At 50.9% G+C, this 25,131-nt stretch overlaps 1 protein-coding gene and 1 long non-coding RNA gene across 2 annotated transcripts; one reads left to right on the top strand and one right to left on the bottom strand.

Moving 5' to 3' along the window:
• Window positions 501-2,837, bottom strand: LOC110261115. Its single transcript, XR_002344941.1, has 2 exons — window positions 2,569-2,837; window positions 501-1,846 (listed from the first exon to the last, which is right to left on the bottom strand). It is a non-coding gene; the product is annotated as an uncharacterized LOC110261115 (long non-coding RNA).
• Window positions 2,798-23,738, top strand: E2F2 (E2F transcription factor 2). The gene is made up of 7 exons (XM_021095527.1): window positions 2,798-3,565; window positions 8,948-9,053; window positions 10,963-11,182; window positions 12,243-12,401; window positions 14,277-14,391; window positions 16,987-17,179; window positions 20,745-23,738. The coding sequence occupies exons 1-7, from the start codon at window positions 3,314-3,316 to the stop codon at window positions 21,011-21,013; spliced, it is 1,314 nt and encodes a 437-aa protein (XP_020951186.1). The 5' UTR covers window positions 2,798-3,313; the 3' UTR covers window positions 21,014-23,738.

The raw sequence follows: 25,131 nt of genomic DNA, 5'->3' as shown, positions 1-25,131 counted from the left end.
GCGCTCAGCTGGAAGGGTGGAGAGTGGGGCTTGAAGCTGGGCCTGCTGAGTCTCTGACTTCAGATCTATTCATTTCTGCCAGTTTTTGCTGGGAAGATGAGTGAATCATTTAATCAATATTTGTTAGCCATCTTCTGCATGCCAAGCCAGGCTCTGGATGCTGAGGGGCATGGAGAAATACCACCTGGTCCCTTGATGGAACTTACCTAACAGATAAACATGACATGAAAACAAAGCTTCGTTTGTTGAGGTAGAACACAGGAAAGGTCCCAAGAGGGAAAGAGGCACTCTGACCATGAGAGGGGAGGCAGGCGGGGAAGGCTTCCTGGAGAAGTGACATTTAAACTAGGTCATGAAGCTTTTTCCAGTGTGGCTGCTGAGGAAAGAAGGCACCCGTCAGCCGTATGGATGGGGCAGCAGTGCCTAGGGGCCTGTCACCAGGCTCTTCAAGGTGCAAAAGAGCCTATAAAGTTGAAGGCGAATGAAGATTGTCATGACAAATGTTTTCCCAAAACTTATCATCAAAGATGGCTGTAAGAAAACCACTAAGAGCACAACTGCATGTAAGAAGCGTATGGGTACTTGCAGATGAATGTTCAGGTTCTTAGCTGTGGTGTTTAAAATTTCCTCATTGGAGTTCCCATTGTGGCTCAGTGGTAACAAACCTGACTAGTATCCAAGAGGACGCGGGTTCGATCCCCGGCCTCATTCGGTGGGTTGAGGATCCGGCATTGCCATAAGCTGTGGTGTAGGTCTCAAACAATGTATGTTGCAAATGTGGTTGGGATCTGGCTTTGCTTTGGCTATGGCTAGGCTGGTAGCTACAGCTCCGATTCCACCCCTAGCCTAGGAACTTCCATATGCTACAAGTGCAGCCCTAAAAATACCAAAAAAAAAAAAATTATTTAAAAAAAATAAAAATTCTTTATTGCCTGAAAGGTGAGGCATAAAATATTATGGAATAAAAAATGAAGACTTGGTCAAGAAGACATGCATTGAAGCAAATGATGAAAATTAACATTTTATTTAACATTCATTGATCAGCTCGCAATAAGTTATGTAGAAAAATACATGCTTGAATGATTTTAATGGCTAAGGAATAAAATAAAATAGTAATATCAAAAAAGTAAAATAAAAAAGTAATATCAAAAAAGTAAAATAAAAAGTAAAATAAAAAAGTAATATCAAAAAAATTAACTGGGAGCTCCCTCGTGGCTCAGTGAATTAAGGATCCTGCATTGGCACTGTGGCGCGGGTTTGATCTCTTGCCAGGAAACTTCAATATGCCGTGGGTGCGCCAAAAATAAATAAATAAGTAAATAAATAGGCTGGGCCATGAAAGTCCAGTGAAATGCATAGACTGGAGTAAAGGGGTCTGTGTACTAGAGATAAGGCCAGAGATGTAACCACAGCTGCTGTTTCTTAAGTGCCTAAGGAACTAGGCTGGGTGCTGAGAGCTTTACATGTGGTATCTCATGAGATTCCCCCACAATCTTATGAAGTGAGTGTCACTAGGGATAAGGAAACCCGAGCTCAGAGAGTTTACAGAACTTGCCTGGGGTCACACAGCTAGTGAAGTGACAGTGCCTGGGATTGAACCCAGGGCTGTCTGCCACAAAGTCTGGGTTCTTCATCCCCATGAATTATTACCACCTCATCCTGGAGATCTGAGGATCCGGTAGGTAGTAAGCTGGAGACTGACTCCAGAGTGCTTCGAATGCCAGGCTCAAACTTGTATAAAAATCACACAGCACCAGGCAGGAATCAGCAGATATGGAATTTAGCAGCAACTTCTGGAGCCTCTGCCACTCACTAGCCAAGGTCTCTTCTCTGAGCCTTGGCCTCCCTAAATTTGGAGAGATGAGGAATGTAAATGGATTATCAGCAATGAGGGAAGGAAGACCTGTGACTAAAGGATTGTTTAGGAGAAACCTGGAGATGTGCAATTATTTACTGAGTGATGGGCTCTGGGCATACACTGTGAACAGGTTGGAGCCCTGCAGTCTGAACTCCCAAGCAAGCCTGCAAGGGGCCGGGCACAGCTTGGGAGAGTGAGGGAGGAGACTTTTATTGGAACAAATAAGGGCCCAGGAGCTGGCCTGTCCCATGTTGAACTGCCAGACCTCAAGTCGCTGATCTCTCTGTGTGACCTTGGGCAAGTTACCTAGCCTCTCAGACTGTCCATCTTTGCCACGAAGAACATTGTTCCTCTTCTGAGGGTTGTTGGATTAAATTAAATGAAATAAAACGAAATCATCTAGCCAGGTGCTTAGCATAATCAATATGCCAGGTTATGGGAGCTCAATAGATGTCAGTAGCCCCCTTTGAAGAGGTACAAATGTTAGGTTCCGTCTTTCACCCTCTTGCCAGGAAAGAGTACAGGTTCCTGGCTTTCAGTTTCATTTTGGCTCTCATTTCATTTCATTTCATTTTAGCGGGGGGAAAAGGATATAAACACACATATGTTATCTGAACTATACGCAAACAAAAGGCCTGCGTCCTGGGCAGTGTACTGCTTGCTGGGTCTGGGCTCTGGTCAGGACTCCACGCCAAAGTGTTTTCCCTCACCTCCAGGGAATTCGGACCCAGTCCTCAGCTTGCGGCTGCCTCTACCCTGGGCGGGAACCATCCTCTCAGTCTGTTTCTCCCTCAGCCAGCGCTGGCGGGCGCCGAGCAACAGCAGGTGTAGCGGCCCCTTTAAGCCCCAGGCTCTTGTTGTAATCACCGCCTAGGGGTCGGGTCCTTTCCGGGGGGTGGAGCCTTTGCCTGTGTCAGCGACCAATCAGAGCGCGGCATTTTCCGCGGGAGATCCGAATTTCGCGGCACGCAGTTTCGCGCTAAAAAAAAAAAGAAGAAGAAAAAAAAGAAGCAGAGAAAGGTTCAGGGACTCGAGAGCGAGGCGAGAGGGAGTCGGTGCAATCGGTCTGTCTCCCCGATCCCAGCGCATCGCGTTTCTGCCGAGCCCGCGGGTACCCCAGAGACCCCTTCCCGGAGCCGGCTGGATCCCAGGCGCCTAAGCCTTCGGGGGCTCAGGGCCCTCGCTGGTCGCAGCCGTCCTCGGGGCGGGACAGCCCCTGGCTGTGCCGCCGCCGCCGCCGCCACCAAGCGATCTCCAAGCGGCGATCTCCAAGCGCTGTCCGGCTCGGCGGCGGGCCAGGAGGGGAGGGTCTGGCCTTGCCCCGCCGGCGTCCATTGGCGGCTTCCCCCGGCCTCCGCGCCATGCCGCGGGTCGTGTGAGCCACCCTAGGCTCCGAAGCCCGCAGGTGCCTGCGGGCGCGCCAGGCCCGGCTGGGGAGGGGGCGCTGCACTCGCCATGCTGCGAGGGCCCCGGGTCCTGGCTCCTGCCGCGGGGCCGCCCCCCACTGGACTGCCCGCGATGAGCCCCACCGAGCTGTGGCCGCCCGGCCTTAGCAGCCCCCAGCTCTGCCAGGCCACCACCACCTACTACACCCAGCTGTACCCGCAGACTATGCCTCCCGCCGCAGCGCCGGGCACCTGCCTCGACGCCACCCCCCACGGACCGGAGGGCCAAGCTGTGCGATGCGTGCCGGCTGGCCGGCTGCCGGTAATGCTGGGGACCCCCCTCACCCACCGCTTCCCTCTCTGCTTATCTGGGTGTGGGAAAGGCGGGAGGGACCCAGTCTGAGTGAAGCAGGTTGAATCTGGGGAGGGAGAAGGGGCGCTTTCAGCTTCCAGAACAACACATTTCCTAAATATCTGAATAGAAGAGCCTTTCGTTTTCAGACTTGGGGTGAAATAACCTCATTTCTTGGAGTGGAATGGAATGAGCACTGGATCAAGAGTGTGGAGACCCAACACTATCCTCAGTGCACCCTGGGGAAGACCATGGGATCAATTTGCTGTCATTCATTCTTGTGTTCATTGTTTGGCCCAGAAACCAGTGCTGGGCACCTGCTATTGTCCAGTCACAGAGCTGAGCCTGGGGACAGTAACAAGGGACTTTAAAATAGGGGGAGGTCTCTCAGGTCCAGTCGGGCTGAGATTCCAAATTTTGCACTGAGCCAACTCTTTCCTGACTTTTGCCCTAGGTCCTCCCCCAGGCTCAATCTTCTGTTCCAGACAGCCAGTAGCAGGTGCAAGTTGGGGGCAGCCCTCTGGGGTTCCTGTTCAGATTGACTGTTCCTTCTTCAAGCCCCCAGGCCCGTTGCCAGGGAGGGGCCAATGTGTGGTGGCACCAGACACAGGGTGTGTTGTGTGGGAGTGGAATTCCTGGAGCCCATGAGAATCGAAACAACCATAGGGTGGGGATGGAGTTGGAAGAGCCCTGAGGGTGTGGGGGTGGTAGTTAGCGAGCCTGGTTTCTCGTCCTGATTGCCATTTATTCGCTGTGTGTCCTTGGACAAGTCTTGGCCCCAATCTGAGTCCCAATTTCCTTGTCTTGAAAATGTGTGTCTGCATGGGTAGCTGTGGGACTAACTCACCTCGAGTCTCTTCCAGCTCCAGGTCCTGGGTTTTGGAAGCAGGCTCCAAGGAGGGGAGATGGGGCTCTTGTGGGTTTGCTTTGTGTGAGTGGTGAAGTAATTCAGGTACAGGGATAAGACCACCCCTCTGCCCTAGAGGCATCTGGTCAGACCTGTGTCAGTCAGCAGGCATAGGTCTCCAGCCACCTCTGGCTACGGGCAGAGTCCCCCACTCCCTGCTGCTTGAATCCTGCTTTGCCCATGCTCAAGGCTTAAAACTTTTCAGGGCTCCTTCCTGAACATTATTTCCAACCAGGAGAAAGGAGCAGGAGGACTTTTCCTATTTCACAGGTCAAACAGCCAAGGGTAACAAGGACTCTGCACCTATATTTTATTCAGCATTTTACAGCCTAAAACAGTTTTGAAACCTATAAAGTAGGTGGTATCAGTGTGCAGGGAGGGAAATAGTCTTGCAGAGGGGATGGGACCTGTCCAAGGTCACACAGAGAGATGTATGACCCACAAGGCAAGTGATCATTAGTTTCTTCCCGCAGCCTTGACTTTCCCCAGTACTGCCTGATGTAGGAGCTGGGTGTCCCCACGGAGGGGGCTCAGCGGTGGGCCCAGTCTCTCCTCTGGCCAGCTGCTTTCAGGCAACCCGGCAGAGTTTCAGTAACAGCTGTGGTTTTGAACTGCTTCCCTCCCAGAGGAGTCGAGTGCATCTGTCCGTCCCTCCCTCCCTGAGAGGCTCAGTGATCACAGCAAGAATGACTCTCTTTTATTGAATGCCTCTGATGTGCCAGGCACTGCTTGGCACTCTTCGCTTTCGTTATCTTGGCCAAGATGCCTGGCAAGAGGCATCTTACAGATGAGGAAACTGAGCATAGACGTGAAGTCACTTGTCCAAGCTCCAACCAAGACATGGTAGCATCTCTTTGCATCAGACCACCCTCAAGGCATTTGGGGCCTAGAACCCCCCTCTCCTGTTGGTCCCCAGCTGCCCTGTGCCCCTGAGTCCCCTGGGCAGGCCTTGGCCCCCTGCTTACTCATTTTAACAGGGTGTGACCTGGAATAGCTCCAGACCCAACCCTGGGTGTGGCCCCTTGCTTTGTGGCCAGGCTGCAAAGTGCAGGGTGAGCAGGATTTGTTGGGGAGCTGCTGTTTAAAGGGACCTTAGGCACTGCCCAGGGATGGCAGCCAAGTTCAATGGCAGAATGAAGGCGGGAACCCAGGTCTCCAGAGCTCTCTCCGCCACCTCTGGAGAAAGTGTGGGATGTTCCTTGGTTAAGTTCCTACTGCGCCAGGCACGTGGCCTCACTCTATGCCTTTCCTGCAGGAACCTGTGACGAGGGTAGAATTCTGCATAATTTGTCTGTATTTTCCAAATTTCCTCTGAGAGCCAGGAAAGAAAATGAACATTTTAATGAAAAGCCTACAATGCGGGTCAGATGAGGAAATGAAGGCCTAAGGAGGGAGGCAGCAAGCCCCTCTCAGGCTACCAGGCAGAGCCGGGATCTGGAAACCAGGCTCTCAGCAACTTACACTGGCTCCTGCTCCCACTGTCTAGCTTGGGACTTGGGGCTTAGGCAACACCTGCTCCACTCCCTGTGTGACCTTGCGCAAGTCACTTCCCCTCCTTCGAGTCCCAGTCTCCTCACCTTGCTGCCCATCCAGGGGCAGCATCTGGGGCTCTGGCCCTCTCACTTTGAGGGCTGCCCGCTCTTCTCCCTTGGGGTTGGCAGAGTACTTTCGAATCCTAACCAGGCCTTTAAGAAACAGCCAAAGGGGCTGCCTAAGAGGTTAGAGGTCAGGTTAGAGCCAGCTGGCCTTTGCTCTTGGCACATCCCTGTTGCTTTTCAGTTCACCTCCAAGCTTTCCCTTTGTGGACTTTAGCGATTGCGGCTCCCCGCATGAGCAAGAGCTTTGAGCTGTGTTCTCAGTGGATCCTCGCCAGGAGAAGGTAGAGCGTCCCCGTTTTACAAGCAAAGCTCAAGAGGTCAGCAGACTTGTCCAGCTTACCCAGCCTAGTCAGGAACCCAGATGGCTTTGACTCCAAGCTCTGGGTTCAGCTTCTCCTTGGTCCTCATTCTCCTGGGCTTGGCCTCCGTCACTTCTGTTCTGCAGACTCAGGCCCATCCCTGATGAGCCGACTTTTCTCTGGGCAGTGTTCAAAAGGGGCAGAGAGACATTCTCGGGTGGGGGACATTTTGCTGCTCAGGGACCCTGAGAGCGCAGGATAAGGGTGAAGGAGAAGAAGAAAAGGGAGGGGGCTGGTGCGTGCGTGTGTGTGGTGTGTGTGTGTGTGTGTGTGTGTGTGTGTGTGTATAAAGTGATGGAGGCAGGTGGACATAACCAGGCCTTGTTTCAAATGTCAGCAAATTCTGGGCCAGTGTATGTGGGATGGAGCTGAGCAGCCTGATACATGGCTTTGGAGTCAGACAGACCTGGGTTCAAACTCTGGCTCTGCTCTTTGTCTGGGTGGCCTTGGGTGCGTGGCTTAACCTCTCTGAGCCTCCATTTCTCAACTGCCAAGTGAGATTACCATACTGAGTTAGGATGGGTGAGCGTGTGATAGGCCCAGTACAGGTATCCTGTCCAAGGTCCTCTCCTCCTCCCCGCCCTGTAGGTAGTGAGGTTCTTCTGGTGTGTTCTGTGAACTCAGCAGGGGCTGGCTTCTGTGGGGTGAGGGAGGTGGGTGGCACTGGGGAGACTCTGGGCTGCCACCTTTGCCTCATGTAGAACTCAGCCTTCCTCTCCTTGTCCTTGCTGTACCTTCTGAGGGATGGATGAAGGATTCTGGGATGGACAACCTTGATCAGGACTGATAAAGGCCTTGGAGCTTACCAGGTCTCAGCTGCTTCACCTGTGAAATGGGTGTTGGGAAGACTCAATGAGGTGATGAATATTGGGACTTAGTTAAAGGCAGGCGGAAGGTCTCAGTGAATGATTGGGACTTTATAGATTGGGACTAGAGCAGGTCCCTTTCCCTAGAATCTAGCATTTTACCAGTTGGGAGGTTAGAAAAGGAATATTCCATAGAGACTTCAAGAGGAATGAGCAGGGAAGTGTGGTGTTGGGATCCATCCAGGCCTGGGTAGGGATGGAGGAGAGGAGCGTCCTATCCAGGCTCCTCACATCAAGGAGCAGGAAGTCCAAGAAGACTTCCTGGAGGAGGCATGAGTAGAGGGGGAGGGAGCTGACAGCAGGAAGAACCATCACCACCCCCCACACCTGTGAGCCCAGCTGTGCTCAGCAGCGGTTAGAAGTGTCAGCCCTGCCGAGCATAACCTCACCACCAAAGGTTAAAATAGGCCTCTCTGTCTCAACCAGGTTGGGGTGACTGGGGGAAGGGGAGAGGAAGGAAATGGGCTCCATGACCCCCAGAAGAGTCTGTCAAGGAGGAGGCTGAGATTGGATTTTAGGGAAGGGACTCTGCATTTCCTGAGCAACTCCTGTCTACTGAGCACTTTACAAAACTTATCTCCTTGAATCCTCGCAACAGCCCCTTGCTATAGGCATCTTCTACCCCAATTTACAGAGGAGGAAACAGGCTCCTAGATGTGGAGCATTTCCCCAGATCACAGAGCAAGTCTGTGCAGGAGTGGGGAGATTCAAGCCCGGGTCTTTGACCTGCGCCCCAGTGCCCCAGCCCTGCCTCAGCCCAGCCCTAACAAGGAGAGAGGCCCCTTCCGGGCCAGCACAGCTTCTGGGCGTAATTGAGGCCGGGTGGCAGTGGGGTGGAGAGGAGCAGATGGGTCTGTGGTTTGATTTCCCCAGCAGGTGTTTCCCAAGCTTGGCGGGAACAGGGGGGGGGTGAGAAGGGGGACCTCAGCTGCTTGTCCTTAAGACACAGGGGAAGGATTCATTGTCTGCCCCTCTCAGCAAAGAAAGAATGGCAAATAAGAGTCTATTCAGGAGGCCTTGGGGCCCTTGAGCTGGAGCCCAAACATGGGGGTGGGGTATGTTTGCACTGCTTCCCAATGTGGGCACCACCCTGGGGTGTGGCACTGAGCCAGGAAGTCCCCTGGGCCTGGGCGGATGCCCAGCCCCACCCTGATAAGGACCAGCTGTGGGGCTGTGATGGGCACTTGGTCTGGCTGGGCCAGCTGCTTCTGCAAGGGGAGAGGGGGGAGGCGGCAGGGGAGGGGGGTGCTCCCCAGCCTGATGTGGTTTAGGCCCCACCCACTCCTTCCTCCCCATATCCTCCTGGGAGGTGGGGGGGAGAGGCGGATGTAGAAGTGACTTTGCGGCCTGTTATTAAGGAACCCCAAGTTAAAACCCCCTCTGGCTTTGGTCGTCTCAAGTGCCTGGGCCTCAGAAGATGGGAGTGTTGTGGGCCCCTCAGAACTAGGACTTCCTTCCCCTGAAATCTCACTTTTCAGGTCACTGATATTTCCTTACCAGGTACAGTGATTTTTCACCCAGGACTGGTGGGAAACTGATGCAGGAGGTGGCTGCTGGTGGCTCCAGGTGGAGGAAAGGCTAAAGAAGGAATGATTCTCAAACTCTGCCTCTCTCTCCCCAAGGCCAAAAGGAAGCTGGACCTGGAGGGGATCGGGAGGCCTGCGGTCCCTGAATTCCGGACTCCCAAGGGGAAGTGCATTAGAGTGGATGGCCTCCCCAGCCCCAAAAGTAAGCCCTGCTGCTGGGGTATCTAAGGGTAGGCTCAGGAGACTCGGGGTGGGGTGGGCAGGGACAGAGGGCAGCAGCCCTGCCCACATCACCAGGACTAATATCTGAGGCACACTGTCTGGTTTGCAAAGCACTTTCTCGTGTGTTTTCACTGGATCCTGCTTGGCAGGTGGATTATTTCCTTTTACTGATAAGGCAGCTAGAGACTCAGAGCTTCAGTGACTTACCCAAGGTCACACTGCTAGTAAGTGGAGTCAGGACCAGAACCTAGTTTCTGCCTCTTGATATTTTCAGTCAATATTCTGATTAGAGAGAGAGAGTTTAAGCAATTGTGTTAGGAAGGAATGCTAATTTGGCGAGGTTGGGATAGACAGAGACCTAATGAAGAAGGTACCTGACCGGTGGGAAGCGTGAGGGTCTGGAATTTGGGGGTCTGGGCAGGGCTCTGCCCTGACCTGACTGGTCACTTCTCTTCTGTGAACCTCAGTTGTTTCATCTGTAAAACAAGGCACAGCTAGATCAGGAATAGCAAAAAATTCCCTCTCCAGGCGATTAGTAGAGACTGCCCAGAGCTCTTTATTGAAGAATCCTAGTGTACTAATCAATTAGTAATGTCTGCCATAGATACAAAAATTGACAAAGCTGTCTGTGTGCCTAATACTTGCTTGTCTATATATTGAGATTCTAAAGTCCCTTCTAGAGGAATCTGAGACTCTCTAAAACTCAGTTTCCAGAACTAGTTTGACCATTAACTTTCTGTATGACTTTTGCAAGTCACTACATTGCAAAAGTCCTCTTGTGGTTTAAGATGCTGCAGCTGAGATGTGGTCTTGTGACATCAACCTCATTAAGAAAGGGACATTTTTCATGAACCTACCGCATGTGACATAATAGGACAGATTCCTCTCAGATAACCATTGGGCTACCATAGGGGAAAAAAGCAAGTCTTCACCTTGAATTTATACAGTGCTGTACACCAATTATATCTCATTAAAACTGGAAGAAAAAAATCAAGTCTATAAAGATGTTCTCAAATCCAAGCTTGTCATCCCTCCCTACCTTAATTCTGAATTCTTTTCTTTTTTTTTATTTTTTTATTTTTTTATTTTTGCCATTTCTTGGGCTGCTCCTGCAGCATATGGAGGTTCCCAGCTTGGGGTCGAATCGGAGCTGTAGCCACCGGCCTACGCCAGAGCCACAGCAACTCGGGATCCGAGCTGCCTCTGCAACCTACACCACAGCTCACGGCAACGCCGGAACGTTAACCCACTGAGCAAGGCCAGGGATTGAACCTGCAGCCTCATGGTTCCTAGTCGGATTTGTTAACCACTGAGCCATGACAGGAACTCCTTTTTTTTTTTTGAATTCTTGACATAACTGGCAGGATAGGGTGATGGTTAGGAAGGGACACACTCTGGAGCCAGACTGCCTGGATTTACATCCCAGCTTTGCCACTTTCTAGCTGAGTGGAGCTGGTTACTTCCTCTGTCTGTGCCTCAGTATTCTCATCTATAAAATGGGGCTGAATATACACCAAACTTATACGGTGTTATAAGGATTAAATTTTTTGTATATGGAAAGTGCTCAGAATACTTTCAGAAAGCGCTACACAGAGTGAGCATTTGTTATTGGTTGTGGGGTGGGCAGGTATGGCTGCCCTGAGCTTAGGTGGACAGGTGCAGTATTTGGTTTCCAGCCCTGATGCTGTCCCCTGATTGTGGGACATTAAGCAAGTCACTTTCCCTCCCTCATTATCAGTTTCCTTGTTTGGACAGTGGTGGTGAGTGACCCCCTCCCTCCCAGTGCTCTGTAAACTGGAAAGTGGGTGGTATGTAGTGGGTCCAGGTCAGTGGAGGAGGTTCCCCAGGGGGTCCTTTCAGATCAGACCCTGAGCCCCTTTCCTCTTCAGCCCCCAAGTCTCCTGGGGAGAAGACTCGCTATGACACGTCGCTGGGGCTGCTCACCAAGAAGTTCATTTACCTCCTGAGCGAGTCCGAGGATGGGGTCCTGGACCTGAACTGGGCTGCTGAGGTGCTGGATGTGCAGAAGCGGCGCATCTATGACATCACCAATGTGCTGGAGGGCATCCAGCTCATCCGCAAGAAGGCCAAGAACAACATCCAGTGGGTGTGAGTGCCTGGGCTGGAGCCAATGGCATCCGTGGGTGCACATGCTTGGGTGGAGCCAGGGGCAATATCCAGAGGCTGTGAATGCTGGCGGCGGGCCTCAGAGCAACAGCCAATGGGCACAGGTGCTGGTGGGGGAACCAAGGGCAGCATCCAATAGCCTTCCATAGGGGAGTGGAGCCAGTGTATTTAAGTAGGGGCGGAAGAGCAGGTATACATGCTGGAGCGATTGTAGGAGAGCTTGGCAGGGGCAGATGATGATTTCTAGGATGTAAAAAGGCTAAGAGGGAGTTCCCGTTGTGGCTCAGTGGGTTAAGAACCAGACAAGATGAGGATGTGGGTTCCATCTCTGGCCTTGCTCAGTGGGTTAAAGATCCAGTGTTACCACAAGCTGCAGAAGTCGTAGATGTGACTTGGATCTGGTGTTGCTGTGGTTGTGGCATAAGCCAGTGGCTACAGCTCCAATTTGACCCCTAGCCTGGGAACTTCCATATGCCACACATGCAGCCCTAAAAAGGCAAATGAAAACAAGTCTAAGAGGACCCCAGATTCTCTTGAGTCGGGGATCCCAGGATTCATTTCTTCTAACTTAGGAAAGTTCCCTGAGATCTGAGCAGTAATAACCCAGACTCCTTCCAGCTCTGAGATGTAAGTACTCCAGACTCCCTCACTTCTGCAGGGGCTTAAAGAACAGAGCTGCAACCTCAGGTGTGAAGTCTAAGAGAAGCCAGGCAGAGGAGTCAGGACTGATCTCACTCCAGCTCCCTGCCATTTGGGGAAGCCTGGGGCATAGGGTGGATGTACATGAAAGCCCCCCAAAAGTGGGGTTGGGCCCTGACTTGTTTCTTTTCCCTAGCCCAACCCCCAAACCTCAAGTCCCAATTCCTGGGAGCTAGGTGGGACCACTGATTTGCACAACCCGGGAGGCACCATCATAGACCGCTCGAATGACCCCTTCCTAGAATTTCGCCCTCACCATGTGTGCAGCTTTGCACAGCAGCCCTGGGGTTGGGGTCCCTGGATGTGACCTGAGACTGACACTGAGGGACTGCTCTGTTCCCAGAGGCAGGGGACTCTTTGAAGACCCCACCCGGCCTGGGAAGCAGCAGCAGCTGGGGCAGGAGCTGAAGGAGCTGATGAGCATGGAGCAGGCCTTGGACCAGCTCATCCAGAGCTGCTCTCTGAACTTCAAGCACCTGACGGAGGACAAGGCCAACAAGAGATATCCTTTTTGGTTGAGGGGAAGGGGTCCAGGAGTAGGGGAGTTGCTTCGGTACCTCTCTGCAGGAACTGATCCAACCTAGGGGGCTGGCATATCTGTTTCTTCCTTCCTCCATGGCTTTCCCTCTTGGGTCTATTGAAGTTACTTTCTCATTCTAAAAATAAAGTATGTTTCTGTAAATCTGGAAAATGGAGAAAATAAAGGAAAAGCTGTCACTTTAACACAGCCATCATTCCTTAGCTATTCACAGGGTGTGTTATTTAAATACATTGTGTACCTGCTATATATAAAGTTTTTTAAAAGAGGAGTTCCCGTCGTGGCGCAGCAGAAATGAATCCGACTAGGAACTGTGAGATTGTGGAATCCATCCCTGGCCTCGCTCTGTGGGTTAAGGATCCTGCGTTGCCGTGAACAGTGGTGTAGGTTGCAGACTCAGCTCAGATCCTGCATTGCTGTGGCTGTGGCGTAGCCCGGCAGCTGTAACTCCAGTTTGATCCCTAGCCTGGGAACCTCCATATGTCACGGGTGCAACCCTAAAAAAAAAAAAAGTAAAAAAAAATTTTTTTTTAATTTTTTTATTATATTGATTTGCAATGTTCTGTCAATTTCTACTGTACAGCAAAATGACCCAGTTATACATTTATATACATTCTTTTTTTTTTCACATTATCCTCTATCATGTTCCATCACATAACTTTTTATATCCTGCTTTCCTCCACTTAGTATACTACCATAGAGGGTTTTTATGTTGTTACATACTCAATTGCTCCACATGAAACTGCTGATATTACCCATAAGAAGAGGGGTTTCATGTGGTTTAAACTCATGTTAAATGGCTTGAGAAGGTCCCTCTCAGACCAGTATGGTTTGTTGATAAGGCCTAGAGTGGACCTTCAGATCGATTTTAGGTTTCTGCTTTTATAAAGCAACAGTGTGATGAATAGCTTTATAGATAGAACCTTTTCACAAGTTTTTACTTATTTCCCTAGGTTAGATTCCTAGGATCGAAATAGTGCAGTCCAAGAGCCTAGACTTGCAATGGTTTTATATTCGCTTTTCCAAATGGTTTGACCCTCTAATTAGTATTTGGTTCTGACCTTGTATTTTTGGAAGGATGGTAAGCATTGTGAGAAATATAAAGAAGTAAGACACGTCTTCCTGCCTTCTCAGAGCTAACAGCCCAACTTAGCAGATGAAGCCATTATGTAAAAAGCTGATGTAAGGCAGCATTTTTTAAAAAATGATTTATATCCCCATTTGCTTTCTAAAGAAATCCAAGGTAGCTTATGCTATTAACAGAATAGTGTTAGTTTTTTTGTTTTGGGGGGGGTTTTGTTTTGTTTTTTTGCACCTACAGCATATGGAAGTTTCCTGGCTAGGGGTTGAATCAGAACTGCAGCTGCCAGTGTACATCACAGCCACAGCAATGCCAGGTCGAGCTGTGTCTGTGATCTACACTACAGTTCATGGCAATGCCAGATCCTTAACCCGCTGAACAAGGCCAGGGATCCAACACACATCCTCATGGATACTAGTGAGATTTGTTTCTGCTGAGCCACAACAGGAACCCCCTAAAAGAACAGTTCATAAGAGTCCCCTTGTACATCACGGTAAGGATCTGGCATCTTAACTGCAGCGGTTCAGGTCGCTGCTGTGCCACACGTTTGATCCCTGGCCCAGGAACTTTCACGTGCCATGGGCACAGCCAAAACAATAACAAAAAAAAGAACAGGTTATGGTTTGGGTTATTTCTAAGCTGTGTAAGGACTAATAAAGAAATGTTTAAAGGTTTCAAGAGGTGGGTTAGATCTCTTCCTGGTAGGCTAGGGGTTTGAATTTTTGACCAGTCACTTCTCTTAACTCTCCTGTCCCTACACTGGCCTACGTGACTTACCAGGACATCCGAGCTGTGGGCAACTTTAAGGAGCAGACGGTGATCGCTGTCAAGGCCCCTCCACAGACAAGACTGGAAGTGCCTGACCGGAGCGAGGTAAGAGGGGAAGCATTTGGTGGAGAGCAGGTTAAGAGTGTTCCAGGCAGCTTGCAGTTTCCGTTCCTGGCACCGCCCAATCCCAGGCTTCCCGGGTCTATTCTGGTGGCCATGGCAAAACCAATGGTCTCAGAGCTGGGACAGAAGTGGAGGAAGCTGGAAAGAGCATCAGGTATTGGGTACTGGCCTGAGAAAATCTGTTGCTGGTTTCTTGCTGCATCCCTCCAGCCCTGAGTTCCCACACACACGCACACCTGCCCCCACAGCGCTCACAATAATCTTTCCGTGCCCTCCTAGGTTAAAGGCCAAAATTCTTTGTTTTTTTCCCCCACTCAAGGGGCTTTTATTATTAAAAGGAAAGGTAGAAGAAATTATTATATAGAATACATATGGACACATGTGAACAAAACAAACATTTACAAGAAGCTATAACTGAAGTCATAACTATGACCTAAAACACACATAGCTGATTACAGACTCTCAGTAAATGTCTATTGAATGAGTGAAAAAATGAGTGAAAAACGAATAAGTAGTAGTTCCTGCTGTGGCACAGTGGGTTAAGGATCCAGCATTGTCTCTGGATGGTGAGGGTTTGATCCCCAGCCTGCTGCAGTGGGTTAAGGATCTGGTGTTGCCACTGTTGTGGCATATGTTACAGCTGTGGCTTAGATTCTATCCCTGGCCCAGGAACTTCCATATGCTGCGGGTGAGGCCCCCCCAAAAAATAAATAAATATAATCTGCATCCCAGCATTCTGCTGTTTATGACCCATCAATTGATACAGATCAATTTCTTTGTCTTTTTTTAGGGCCACACTTGTGGCACATGGAGGTTCCCAGGCTAAGGGTCGAATCGGAGCCACAACTGCCAGCCTACACCATAGCCACAGCAACACCGGATCTGAGCCTTGATTGCAACCTACACCACAGCTCGTGGCAATTCCGGATCCTTAACCCACTGAACAAGACCAGGGGTTGAACCCGAGTCCTCATGGATCCTAGTCACGTTCATTAACTGTTGAGCTATGACAGGAGCTCCAAATACAGATCATTTTCTGACCTGTTAGTTTTTTGTTTGGTTTTGTTTGGTTTCGTTTTTGTCTTTTTAGAGTCACACCCGTGGCATATGGAGGTTTCCAGGCTAGGGGTCTAATCAGAGCTGTAGCCACCGCCTATGCTACAGCCACAGCAACGCCAGATCCAAGCAGCATCTGCAACCTACACCACAGCTCATAGCAACACCAGATCCTTAACCCACTGAGCGAGGCCAGGGATCGAACCTGCAGCCTCATGGTTCCTAGTCGGATTCATTTCCGCTGCGCCACAATGGGAACTCCTGACCTATTAGTTTTTAACATTAGTTTGTGAGTTCATTTTCCTCTAATAATGACCACAATTCTTTATACTTCCTATGAGACTGTCTATGCTCTGACCTCGCCGGCTTCCTCTCACATAATGTCCCCATCCTGTCTTTACATCTTCACTGACCTGCAGCTCCCCATCACTCTAAGTTCGACCCCTGTATAAGACCTCAGATGCTGTTCCCTCCAGCTGAAATGCTTTTCCCTCCGTCTGCCTCATTTACTGGTATTCATTCTACAGGTCTCAACTTGAACATCACCTCCTCAAGAAGCCTTCTCTGATTACCCCCAGGCTTCATAACCACCTGTCCTTTTCTGTCATGTTTAATAGATGCTCCACTTCATCTATGTTAGCACACAAATACATGTTCCACCCATCTGGTACCCTCAGCCCAGACTCTGAAGATAAATAAGGCCCTACTTCACCCTGGAGGAGCTCAGGACCTAATTGGAAAAAGACTCAACCACACCAAGCAGTGATGCTGTCATTTGTAGACCGAAGATGTGGGCTGAGGGCCTGGAGAAAGGACAGTTAGGGGAAGGGTCCACAGGTGATAACAGTTAAACTGATTCCTAAAGAATGAACAGGATCTTTGCCAGGTGAAGGAGGGGCAGGCAGAGGAGCTGCCTGAGTGCTGGCGCAAGGACCTGAATGCCGGCTGAAATGGTCATGTGATCAGTCATGGCTTAAGCTGCGGGTGTGAGGTAGGAAGGGGCAAGGGCGGAAAAGCCAAGTGTCAGGTCTCTTGGTGACAAAAAACAGGAAGCCAAGTCCTGCCAGCTCAAGTGGCCAGGGCCTGAGGGGAACCAAGTGACAAGTCCAGGGGAAGTTTTGGACATTGCAGGCAAGACTGGACGCAGTGGCTCAAACCATGATTTAAAGTGGGCCTCACGCTCTGCATGTCTCACTCTGCCATTCCCTGTAGCCAACTTCGTTCCCAGGTGGGCTCTCCCCCTGCTACAAAGACAGCTTTTATGATACCAGCTCAGGCCTGAGCATAGGGAGGAAGAGTGAATTCCTGAAGGAAAATCAAGGCGTTCTCTCGAAAAGAAGGGGGTCTAGGGGCCAGACAGATGTCTACCACGGGCCCCAAGAGGCAGCCCTAGTGCCCAGGTTAGGAGCTGAGCTTGCTTGCAGGGGTGGTGGGGATCTTGTGTATCTGTCCATGCGCCCTGATCCGCCAGTAAGTGTCCAGCTGCCCAGAGCCGTAACCTGGCTTCTCATCCTGCTCCAGGAGAACCTGCAGATATATCTGAAGAGTACGCAGGGGCCCATCGAGGTCTACCTATGCCCGGAAGAGGTGCAAGAGCCTGACAGTCCTACCAAGGAGCCCCTCGTCTCCACATCCGCTCTCAGCCCCAGCCCTGACTCCACCCAGCCCAGCAGCAGCACCAGCCCTGGGATCACAGAACCTACCGCATCCTCAGGTAAGATGTCCAGGGAGTTCCCGTCGTCCTGCAGCGGAAACGAATCCGACTAGGAACCGTGAGGTTGCGGGTTCGATCTCTGGCCTTGCTCAGTGGGTTAAGGATCCAGCATTGTCATGAGGTGTGGTGTAGGTCGCAGACGAGGCTCGGATCTGGCGTTGCTGTGGTTGTGGCATAGGCTGGCAGCAACAGCTCTGATTGGATCTCTGGCCTGGAAACCTCCATAAAAAAGACAAAAGATTAAACAAACAAACAAACAAAAAGCCTCTGTTCAGAGGGACAGGAGGTGGGAGAGTGACCAACCTTGGAGTTTCCTCTTCCATAGCAACATGCATTGGGTACCTACCTTCTATCCAGCAGTAGGAGATACAGGGCCCCTCACCCCGCACATTGCACTTTACACTTTATAAAGCACATTCCTTATCTCAGTGGGGAGGCTGATCAGAGCCTGGGTTTGAATCCCAGCTCTTCCACTTCCCAGCTCTATGATCTTGGACAAAGTACTTAACTTTTCTTTGCCTTAGCTTTTTCATCTGTGATTTGGGCACAGTAAGAAATACCATCTACTTCATAGATTGTGAAAATGAAATGAGTTAACGTAGGTGACGCACTTAGAACAGTGATTGGCACTGTTAGCTATTATTATCATTATTTTGGCCACCGCTACTGGCACTGCTACTGCTGTAGCAACTCCTAATGGCAAAACTCCCAACAGTCAATGAGCCCATAGCAAATGGAAACTATAGGGTTTTTGAGGAAGGTTCAGCACTTTCTTGGGAGATAATAACGAAGAGTTTTTGAACCACGACTCTGTGCCAGGTATACCTGTTATAGCATTATTCTTCATAGCAGTTCTTGAGGTAGGTTTTATTGTTCCCCGTTTAGAGATTAATAAGTGAAACAGGACTTGCAGCTGGGAGACAGCAGAGCTGTGTCTTGAATGAGGTCTCCATATTCCCAGCCCAGGGTTCTCTCCACAAAGCACAGACCAAATCAAGGAAGGACAACCCTGGGAGGTGGAAGGTACAGCTAAAAGCTGTCTATGACTGGCAGGAAGTAGCATGAGGCAGTTGGCAGGGAGCAAAGAGGTGGGCAATTCCCTAAGGCATTCCCAGGGAGGGTGGGAGTCCAGTAGGAATGAAAATGGGAACCTGGATCCCGTCGTGGCGCTGCAGAAACGAATCCAACTAGAAACCACGAGGTTGCGGGTTTGATCCCTGGCCTCGCTCAGTGGGTTAAGGATCCAGCATTGCCATGAGCTGTGGTGTAAGTTGCAGACTTGGCTTGGACCCTGCGTTGCTGTGGCTGTGGCGTAAGTCAGCAGCTGTAGCTCTGATTAGACCTCTAGCCTGGGAACCTCCATATACCATGAGTTTGGCCATAAAAAGCAAAAAAAAAAAAAAAAAAAAAAAAGAATCTGTAAGGCCCCTCCAGAATGTTTTTCACCCTGTACTGAGATCAGGTCAGACTGGCAGGATCCTTTGAGGCCGCGTAGGCCAGGATCCCACTTTGTTTTCTTATCAGCAGAATTCCCCTAAGTAGAACCCTGGTGTTTCAACAATTGGTCTAGTGGAAGAGGCTTTGTGTGTATGTGTGTGCTTGTGTTGCAGGGCAGGGGTGTGTCTACAGCACAGACTGGATTCCATTTCTTTAACTCAAGGGTTAATAAAACTATTGCCTGCAAGCCAAATTTGGCCTGTTTTTATATGACCCATGAGCTAAGAATGGTTTTCACATTTTTAAGTAGCTCAAGGATTCAAGGGAGGGCAAGGGACTGTGTGATAGAGACCATTAGTTTCCTGCAAAGCCTAAAATACTATTTGGCCCTTTACAAAAGTTTGCTGGCCCTGTTCTAACTCAACTGCTCGTTTTACACATGAATAAACAGAGGCCCAGAGAGGGCAAGCGACTTCCCTAAGGTCACACAGCAAGTCAGTGGCAGAGCTAGACAAGAGTCCAGACTCCCAGTTCTTCTCTAGTGATCTCTCTTGTGCCCTGGCCTGGTCTAGGGACCAGGGTTCTCCCCGTACCAGCCATCTGTCCCTCTGGGCACCTCCCAGTGCCTATCTCCCACTCCAGACCTGTGCCCCACCCTGATCTCCCTCCTCCTGTGCTCTGCTTTCTCACTTGACTGTCAACATGTGCACAGCTCTCCAAAGTTAGAATCTTCACTTGTCTTCTGAGACCTTGGGCAGAGGTTTTTATCCCAGTTGTACAAGTCAAGATCTTATAGAAGGAGTAAGGCTTATAGAACTGTCAGTGGCGGTGCCAGCCTAGAAGCCAGCTCTGTACCAGGGCCCCTGCCCTTGCTGCCCCTCTCCACCCTTGCCACGTGGCCTCTTAGTGTTGCCCCTTCTGAAAAGAAGTTTTCCAGAAGGTGTATACACACACACACACACATGCACACACACATACTCCACATTCTAGCCTGAAGCAGGGTCACTCTGAGGTCTGAGCGCCAGGGGCCTGTCCCAAGAGGCCACTGTAGTCTTAGGACCCAGGTTCCTGTCCTAGTTCTGGCACCACAATCACTAACACTTTGGGGCCTCAGTTTCCTTCATCTGTGTTGGGAGGGGTTTGAACATGAGTCATCTGACATCAGGCTGTGACATGCTGGCTTAAACCCGGGTGTGGCTGAGGGCGCAGGAGCTGAAATTGGGAGACTCGGGTTTGAGTCTGCGCCTCACCCCCTATGACGGGGTGACTGTTGGGGAGTCACTTTAACCCCTCTGAGCCTCTGTTCCCACCTCTGTAAAACGGGGACTCCTAAAACTCCCTCATGGTTATTGGGTGGGTTTCAGGCGATGATACAGCATGATTGTGACTTTCCAAAACTTTATGTGGGGAGTTTCCACCATGGCACAGTGGGTTAAGAATCTGACTGCAGCAGTGCAGGATCCATCCCTGCCTGGTGCAGTGGGTTAAAGGATCCCAAGTTGCCACAGCAGCTGCTTGAGTTGCAGCTGGGGCTTTGATTCAATCCCTAGCCCAGGAACCTCCATATGCTATAGATGTGGCAATAAAAATTAAAAATAAAAAGCTTATTTGAACTGAACACCTACTATGTGAGGGTTTGGAGATATTTAAGTGATAGAGAGCGAGAAGTTGAGAAAGAGAAAATGAGTGGATGGATGGATGGATGGATGGAGAGGGGTCCGACTTGAAGTACAGGCTCTCACAGGTAATATCTCAGTTACTGATTGCTTCCACAGCTCAGTGAGGTGGGGCCTTATTTTCCCTGGTGAGGTGCTGAGTCCTGGAGCTGGTGAGAGGGGCTGGGGTCTGAGCCCCTGTCCTCTTCCTCACTCCCAAGCCAGGCCTCTTCCTTGAACACCTGCAGCCTCTGCAATATGCTAAAAAAGAACTTTTTTTTTTCATTCATTCATTTTCTTTTAACTGACTTCTTTGAGCCTCAGTTTCCACATCTATAAATTGATGTAACAATAGTGGGCCAGGGTAGGAGAAGGTGCACAGCGGTCCAGGGAAACAGAGACTGTTCTTGTTCTCAGAGGCCTGACCAGAGGCTTTTGGGCACCAGGCATAACCCTTGTCTCTTTGTCTCCAGCGCCAGCCCTGACGTCCCAGCAAGTCCCACCACCACCCCCGCAATCCCTTGTCCCCCTGGAGGCCACCGACAGCATGCTGGAGCTGCCACACCCACTTCTGCAGCAGACTGAGGACCAGTTCCTATCGCCGACCCTGCCAGGCAGCTCCCCTCTGCTCAGCTTCTCCCCACCCCTGGACCAGGATGACTACCTGTGGGGCCTGGATGGTGGGGAGGGCATCAGTGACCTCTTCGACTCCTATGACCTTGGAGACCTGCTGATTAACTGAAGGGCCCTGCCTGCCCCCAGCAGCCCCGCCCCACCTCTGCCTCCTCACAGATGGACTGACAGGCCTTCTGCCTGCACAGGATGTGGGATGCGAGGTGCTGGCCTCAGGTTATGGGGAGGCCTCCCCCTTTCCTACCCACCTGCCAGCCAACATGGTCCCGGGGATGGGAGGATACGGGTGAGGAGCCTGTTGGGGATTGGGTCCCTTCCTTCCTAATGGAAAGGCCTAGCCAGTCTTCTGACCTCCGACCTCTCATGTGATGGGCCACAAGGGAGGTGACCGGGTCCAAAGAGAGGTCCCGCACCTGCCTTTGGAGGGGCAGTGAGGACCCTCAACTTATCGAGAAGCACTTAATGCCTTTGTATTTATTTCAGGTTGAGTCTGTTTGTTTGCCTTCCCTGAATTTTAGCAGGGAGGTTGTTCTAGTTTCTAGTAAGACTTCTCCTCAGACAGGCCCAGCGCTGTCCCTGTCCAAGGGTGGGCTGGGGCTTCCAGGGCCCAGGCCATCTGCCAGAGTCCCCAAAGCGTGGGGCGCTGGGCCTCTGAGGAGCCGTCCAGTCTGCTGGAATGCTGATTGCACTTAGGCCTCCCAGTTCTAGCAAAGGGGGTGGGGGTGGGGGACTGCAGGATTCCTGGTCCCCTTTGTCCCAGAGTTGGTTCTAGGGAGCCACCCCGGCGCAGGCGATGGCCAGTTAAAGAGACCTCTTCCTGTGGAATTCCTTGCTCCCCCTCCCCTTAGAACCTAAAAACCATCCTTTGGGGATTCAGCCCAGAAGAGCCTCTGGGGAACTGCGGAAGCAGCTGCAGTGCTGCTGTGGACACCTCTCCTGCTGTTGTCACTGCCCCTCACTGGGTCAGTGAGGACCTGGGAGGCAGGTCACCCACTGCAGACGAAATAAGCAACTGCCAAAAGCACTTCCTAGAGTAGCTGCCCATCCCGAACCTGGAAGGATTTTTTTTTTTTTCCCTGCATTTGTTGAAGGGGGTGAGTCTTTACAGACCTCCCCTTCCCCTCGGTCCTCACACAACCTCTAGGGACAGAAATGACCATGCGTTGATGGCATCTTGGCTCCTTTTGTCACAGGAATGCTGAAGGGGTGACAGGGAAGTGTCTTCCTTGTAGACCAGACTTTGGCAGCTAATGGGGAGATGGGCTCCTGTTATCTTTCCAGGCTTGGGGTCCCAAGAAAGTCTTTTGGCCTTCTGTCGCCCCATCCCCCGGGGGCTTGACCTACATCGTTCCTGTAGCCCAGCTGGGTAGGGGGGAGTCAGCTCTCCTTCCCCATGCAACTTGGAGAAAGGCAGCCGGGCTGGTGGTCTGAGAGACCCGTCACCCACCCTCAGGGAGCTGGGTTTCCTCAGGGGCTCAGCTGGGCAGCACTTTTTTTTTTTTTTTTAAGTTTGTAGCATTAAGTTGGCTTCAAATATGAAGTTGGCTCTGTGGGGTTGCTCCTAAGCTGACCTACTGGCATCTGAAGTTTGGAAGGTGGGCTTCAATGTGAGCTCATGCCCACCTGGGGACAGTCATACCTTGTCATTTGCTCAACTTCCTGGGCCCCCAAATGAGTGCCCTCTCAGGAATGGTCACAGGCGCTCTGTTCTATAAACGGCTAATTTTGTACGCTTTACAGAGGTGCCTTTGGACTCCTCTCCCCAGATACTCACAGGGGTCTCATCTTTCTCCTCGACTTAAATCTGAGAGAAGGGAGAAGAGGCTGGCAGGACCCACCAGGAATGAATTTAATGGTGAAGTCTGGCCAGAATGTCAGCTCATTCTCCAAACGCCCAGCCATAGGCCTGGACAGAGGGGCTGCCCTTTGTCCCTTCCTGCTCTGTCCCCTCCATGCCTGGTCTGGCCCAGGGGCTCAACAGCCCAGGCCAACCCCCAGGCTCATTTAGGAAACAAGCTTGTGTCCCCTTCTTACCGGTGACACCTGAAATGTCCCAAGTTCCATCCAGTGCTTTAAGAAGTATTTTGAATGGAATTCCCTTTAGGGGCCCAGTACCTTTTCAATCCAGGTAGAAGAAAAGCCAATTTCTTTCTAAGGTAACTTATTTCTGCCAGGAAATTTTCCAATCCCTCTGGCAGCCCCTACATCACTCATGTCCCCAGAGGCATCCAAGGTTCGAGGGCTCCAGGGAACCCAGTAGCATTAAATTGTTCAGGAGCGTGGGAGATGCAGAGATTTCTTAAAACCAGAGTGACATCCTTTCTCCACGGCTGTGCTGTGGTCTGAGCAGCGTGGCAGCAGGGAAGAGGAGGCTGGTGGAGCATGTAGGACTGCATCTAGCGTGGTGTTGACTTTACTTTCTCTTCCCACATGTTCTCAGCCTCAGTTCTGTGCAGGATTTAGTTTTGGTGAAAGGGTTTAGGTGTTCCCGCACCCGAGTGTTGTGTGGCTTAACGCGTTTGAAGTAAAAGCTTTCGGGGGTGTTTACAGCAGCTTTCTGGTTCTTGTCACTGTGTCCTCAGGTCCCTGCCTCATCATGGGACCCTGTCCTCCCACTGGGACCCTCAGGGACCAGAAGCCCAGCCAGCCTGCTGGCTCCTGGGTAAGTGAAGAAGCCTTGTATGTGCCATGTGCCACACGTGTCTAGAGGGAACCTGGTCTGTGTGCTGGACTCAGTTCGGGTCTCTTACCTCCAGCCTGATTTTGCCCTGGGTTCTGCCTCAATGACCTCCTTGTGTTGTGATGATCAGGCATTAAATGACAACTCTACGCACCTTGTCTTGGTTGTGCTTTCTGAAGGTCATTACCAAGTGTGAATCTGGTCTTCCCAGATCAATGGTGGGAGGTGGGGACTTTTCTAACCAATTGGCCGATCTCTCCCCAGAAACAGGATCCCTTTCCCACTTTCCTTCCCTCATTGTAATAGGCCTATTACCATGCCAGAAAACTCACTGATACGGCCCTGAAGTTGGCAGCCCCAAGATCTAAGATGTGGGCCCCCGCCCTGCACGTCTCCATCACCTCTCACCTGAGCTATTTCAGCAGCTTCCTTAATACTCTCACTGCCACCATTCTTCTCCATTCCATCTGCATATCAGTGGTTCTCAAAGTATAGCCCTCAAACCACATTACCTGGGGAGTTGTGAGAAATGCGTGTCCTCAGGCCCCACCCCGGACCTTCTGAATGAGAAATTCAGGGAGAGGGAACCAGAATTTCCTTAACGAGCCTTCCACGTGATTCTAATGCAGCTGAAGTTCAAGAAGCATGCACCCACCTTGATCCAGAGAGGTCCTTCTAGAACACAGCTCTCTCATGTCACTTCTCTGCTTAATGGATGGCTCCCCTCTGCCCTCAGGATGAAGTGCCCCTTCATTTGGCATGAATGTCCATTCCCACCCTTACAACTGTCTTATCCTGCCTTTCCAGCCTCACTGCCACTCCTTCCCACCATCCACAGCCACACTGGACTTCTTGATCAGTTCCTGGCCACATATTTTCCCCTTCTCTGCATTTCATCCTAGCAGTCTCCTGCTTTATTCTTCAAGGCCCAACTCAGTTTTTTGTAGGGTTTTCCTTGATACTAATACATAATCTTTAATACTTTGTACACAAATATGGTTACTTATGGGTTATTGAATACCTACATGTGCTAGCACTGGGGAGATAGAAGTGAATAAGAATAGGGAGTTCCCTGGTGGCCTAGAAGTTAAGGATCCAGTTAAGTTGTCACTGCTGTGGCTTGGGTTCAGTCCCTGGCTTGGGAAATTCCACAGGCCATGAGTGTGGCCAAAAAAATTTTTAAAAAGAACTGAATGAGAATAGTCCCCATCCTCAGGATGCTGACAGGTCGCAGATGCATAAAAATGTAATTACAGGAGTTCCCGTCGTGGTGCAGTGGTTAACGAATCCGACGAGGAACCATGAGGTTTCGGGTTCGATCCCTGGCCTTGCTCAGTGGGTTAAGGGTCCGGCGTTGCCGTGAGCTGTGGTGTAGGTTGCAGACGCGGCTCGGATCCCACGTTGCTGTGGCTCTGGCGTAGGCCTGTGGCTACAGGTCCGATTGGACCCCTAGCCTGGGAACCTCCATATGCCGCGGGAGTGGCCCAAGAAATAGCAAAAAGACAAAAAAAAAATGTAATTACAAATGATATCTCAGTTGCAATAAT

This window comes from Sus scrofa, chromosome 6 (genome assembly GCF_000003025.6).
Source record: "Sus scrofa isolate TJ Tabasco breed Duroc chromosome 6, Sscrofa11.1, whole genome shotgun sequence".
NCBI classification, from domain to species: domain Eukaryota; kingdom Metazoa; phylum Chordata; class Mammalia; order Artiodactyla; family Suidae; genus Sus; species Sus scrofa.
The sequence above is the reverse complement of the archived record's forward strand: the minus strand, read 5'-3'. Positions and strand labels throughout refer to the sequence as shown.

Coding starts and splice junctions, on each gene's coding strand:
- E2F2 (XM_021095527.1), top strand. CDS start 3,314: ATGCTGCGAGGGCCCCGGGTCCTGGCTCCTGCCGCGGGGCCGCCCCCC. Junction 3,566..8,947: donor TGCCGGCTGGCCGGCTGCCG/GTAATGCTGGGG, acceptor TCTCTCCCCAAG/GCCAAAAGGAAGCTGGACCT. Junction 14,392..16,986: donor AAGTGCCTGACCGGAGCGAG/GTAAGAGGGGAA, acceptor ATCCTGCTCCAG/GAGAACCTGCAGATATATCT.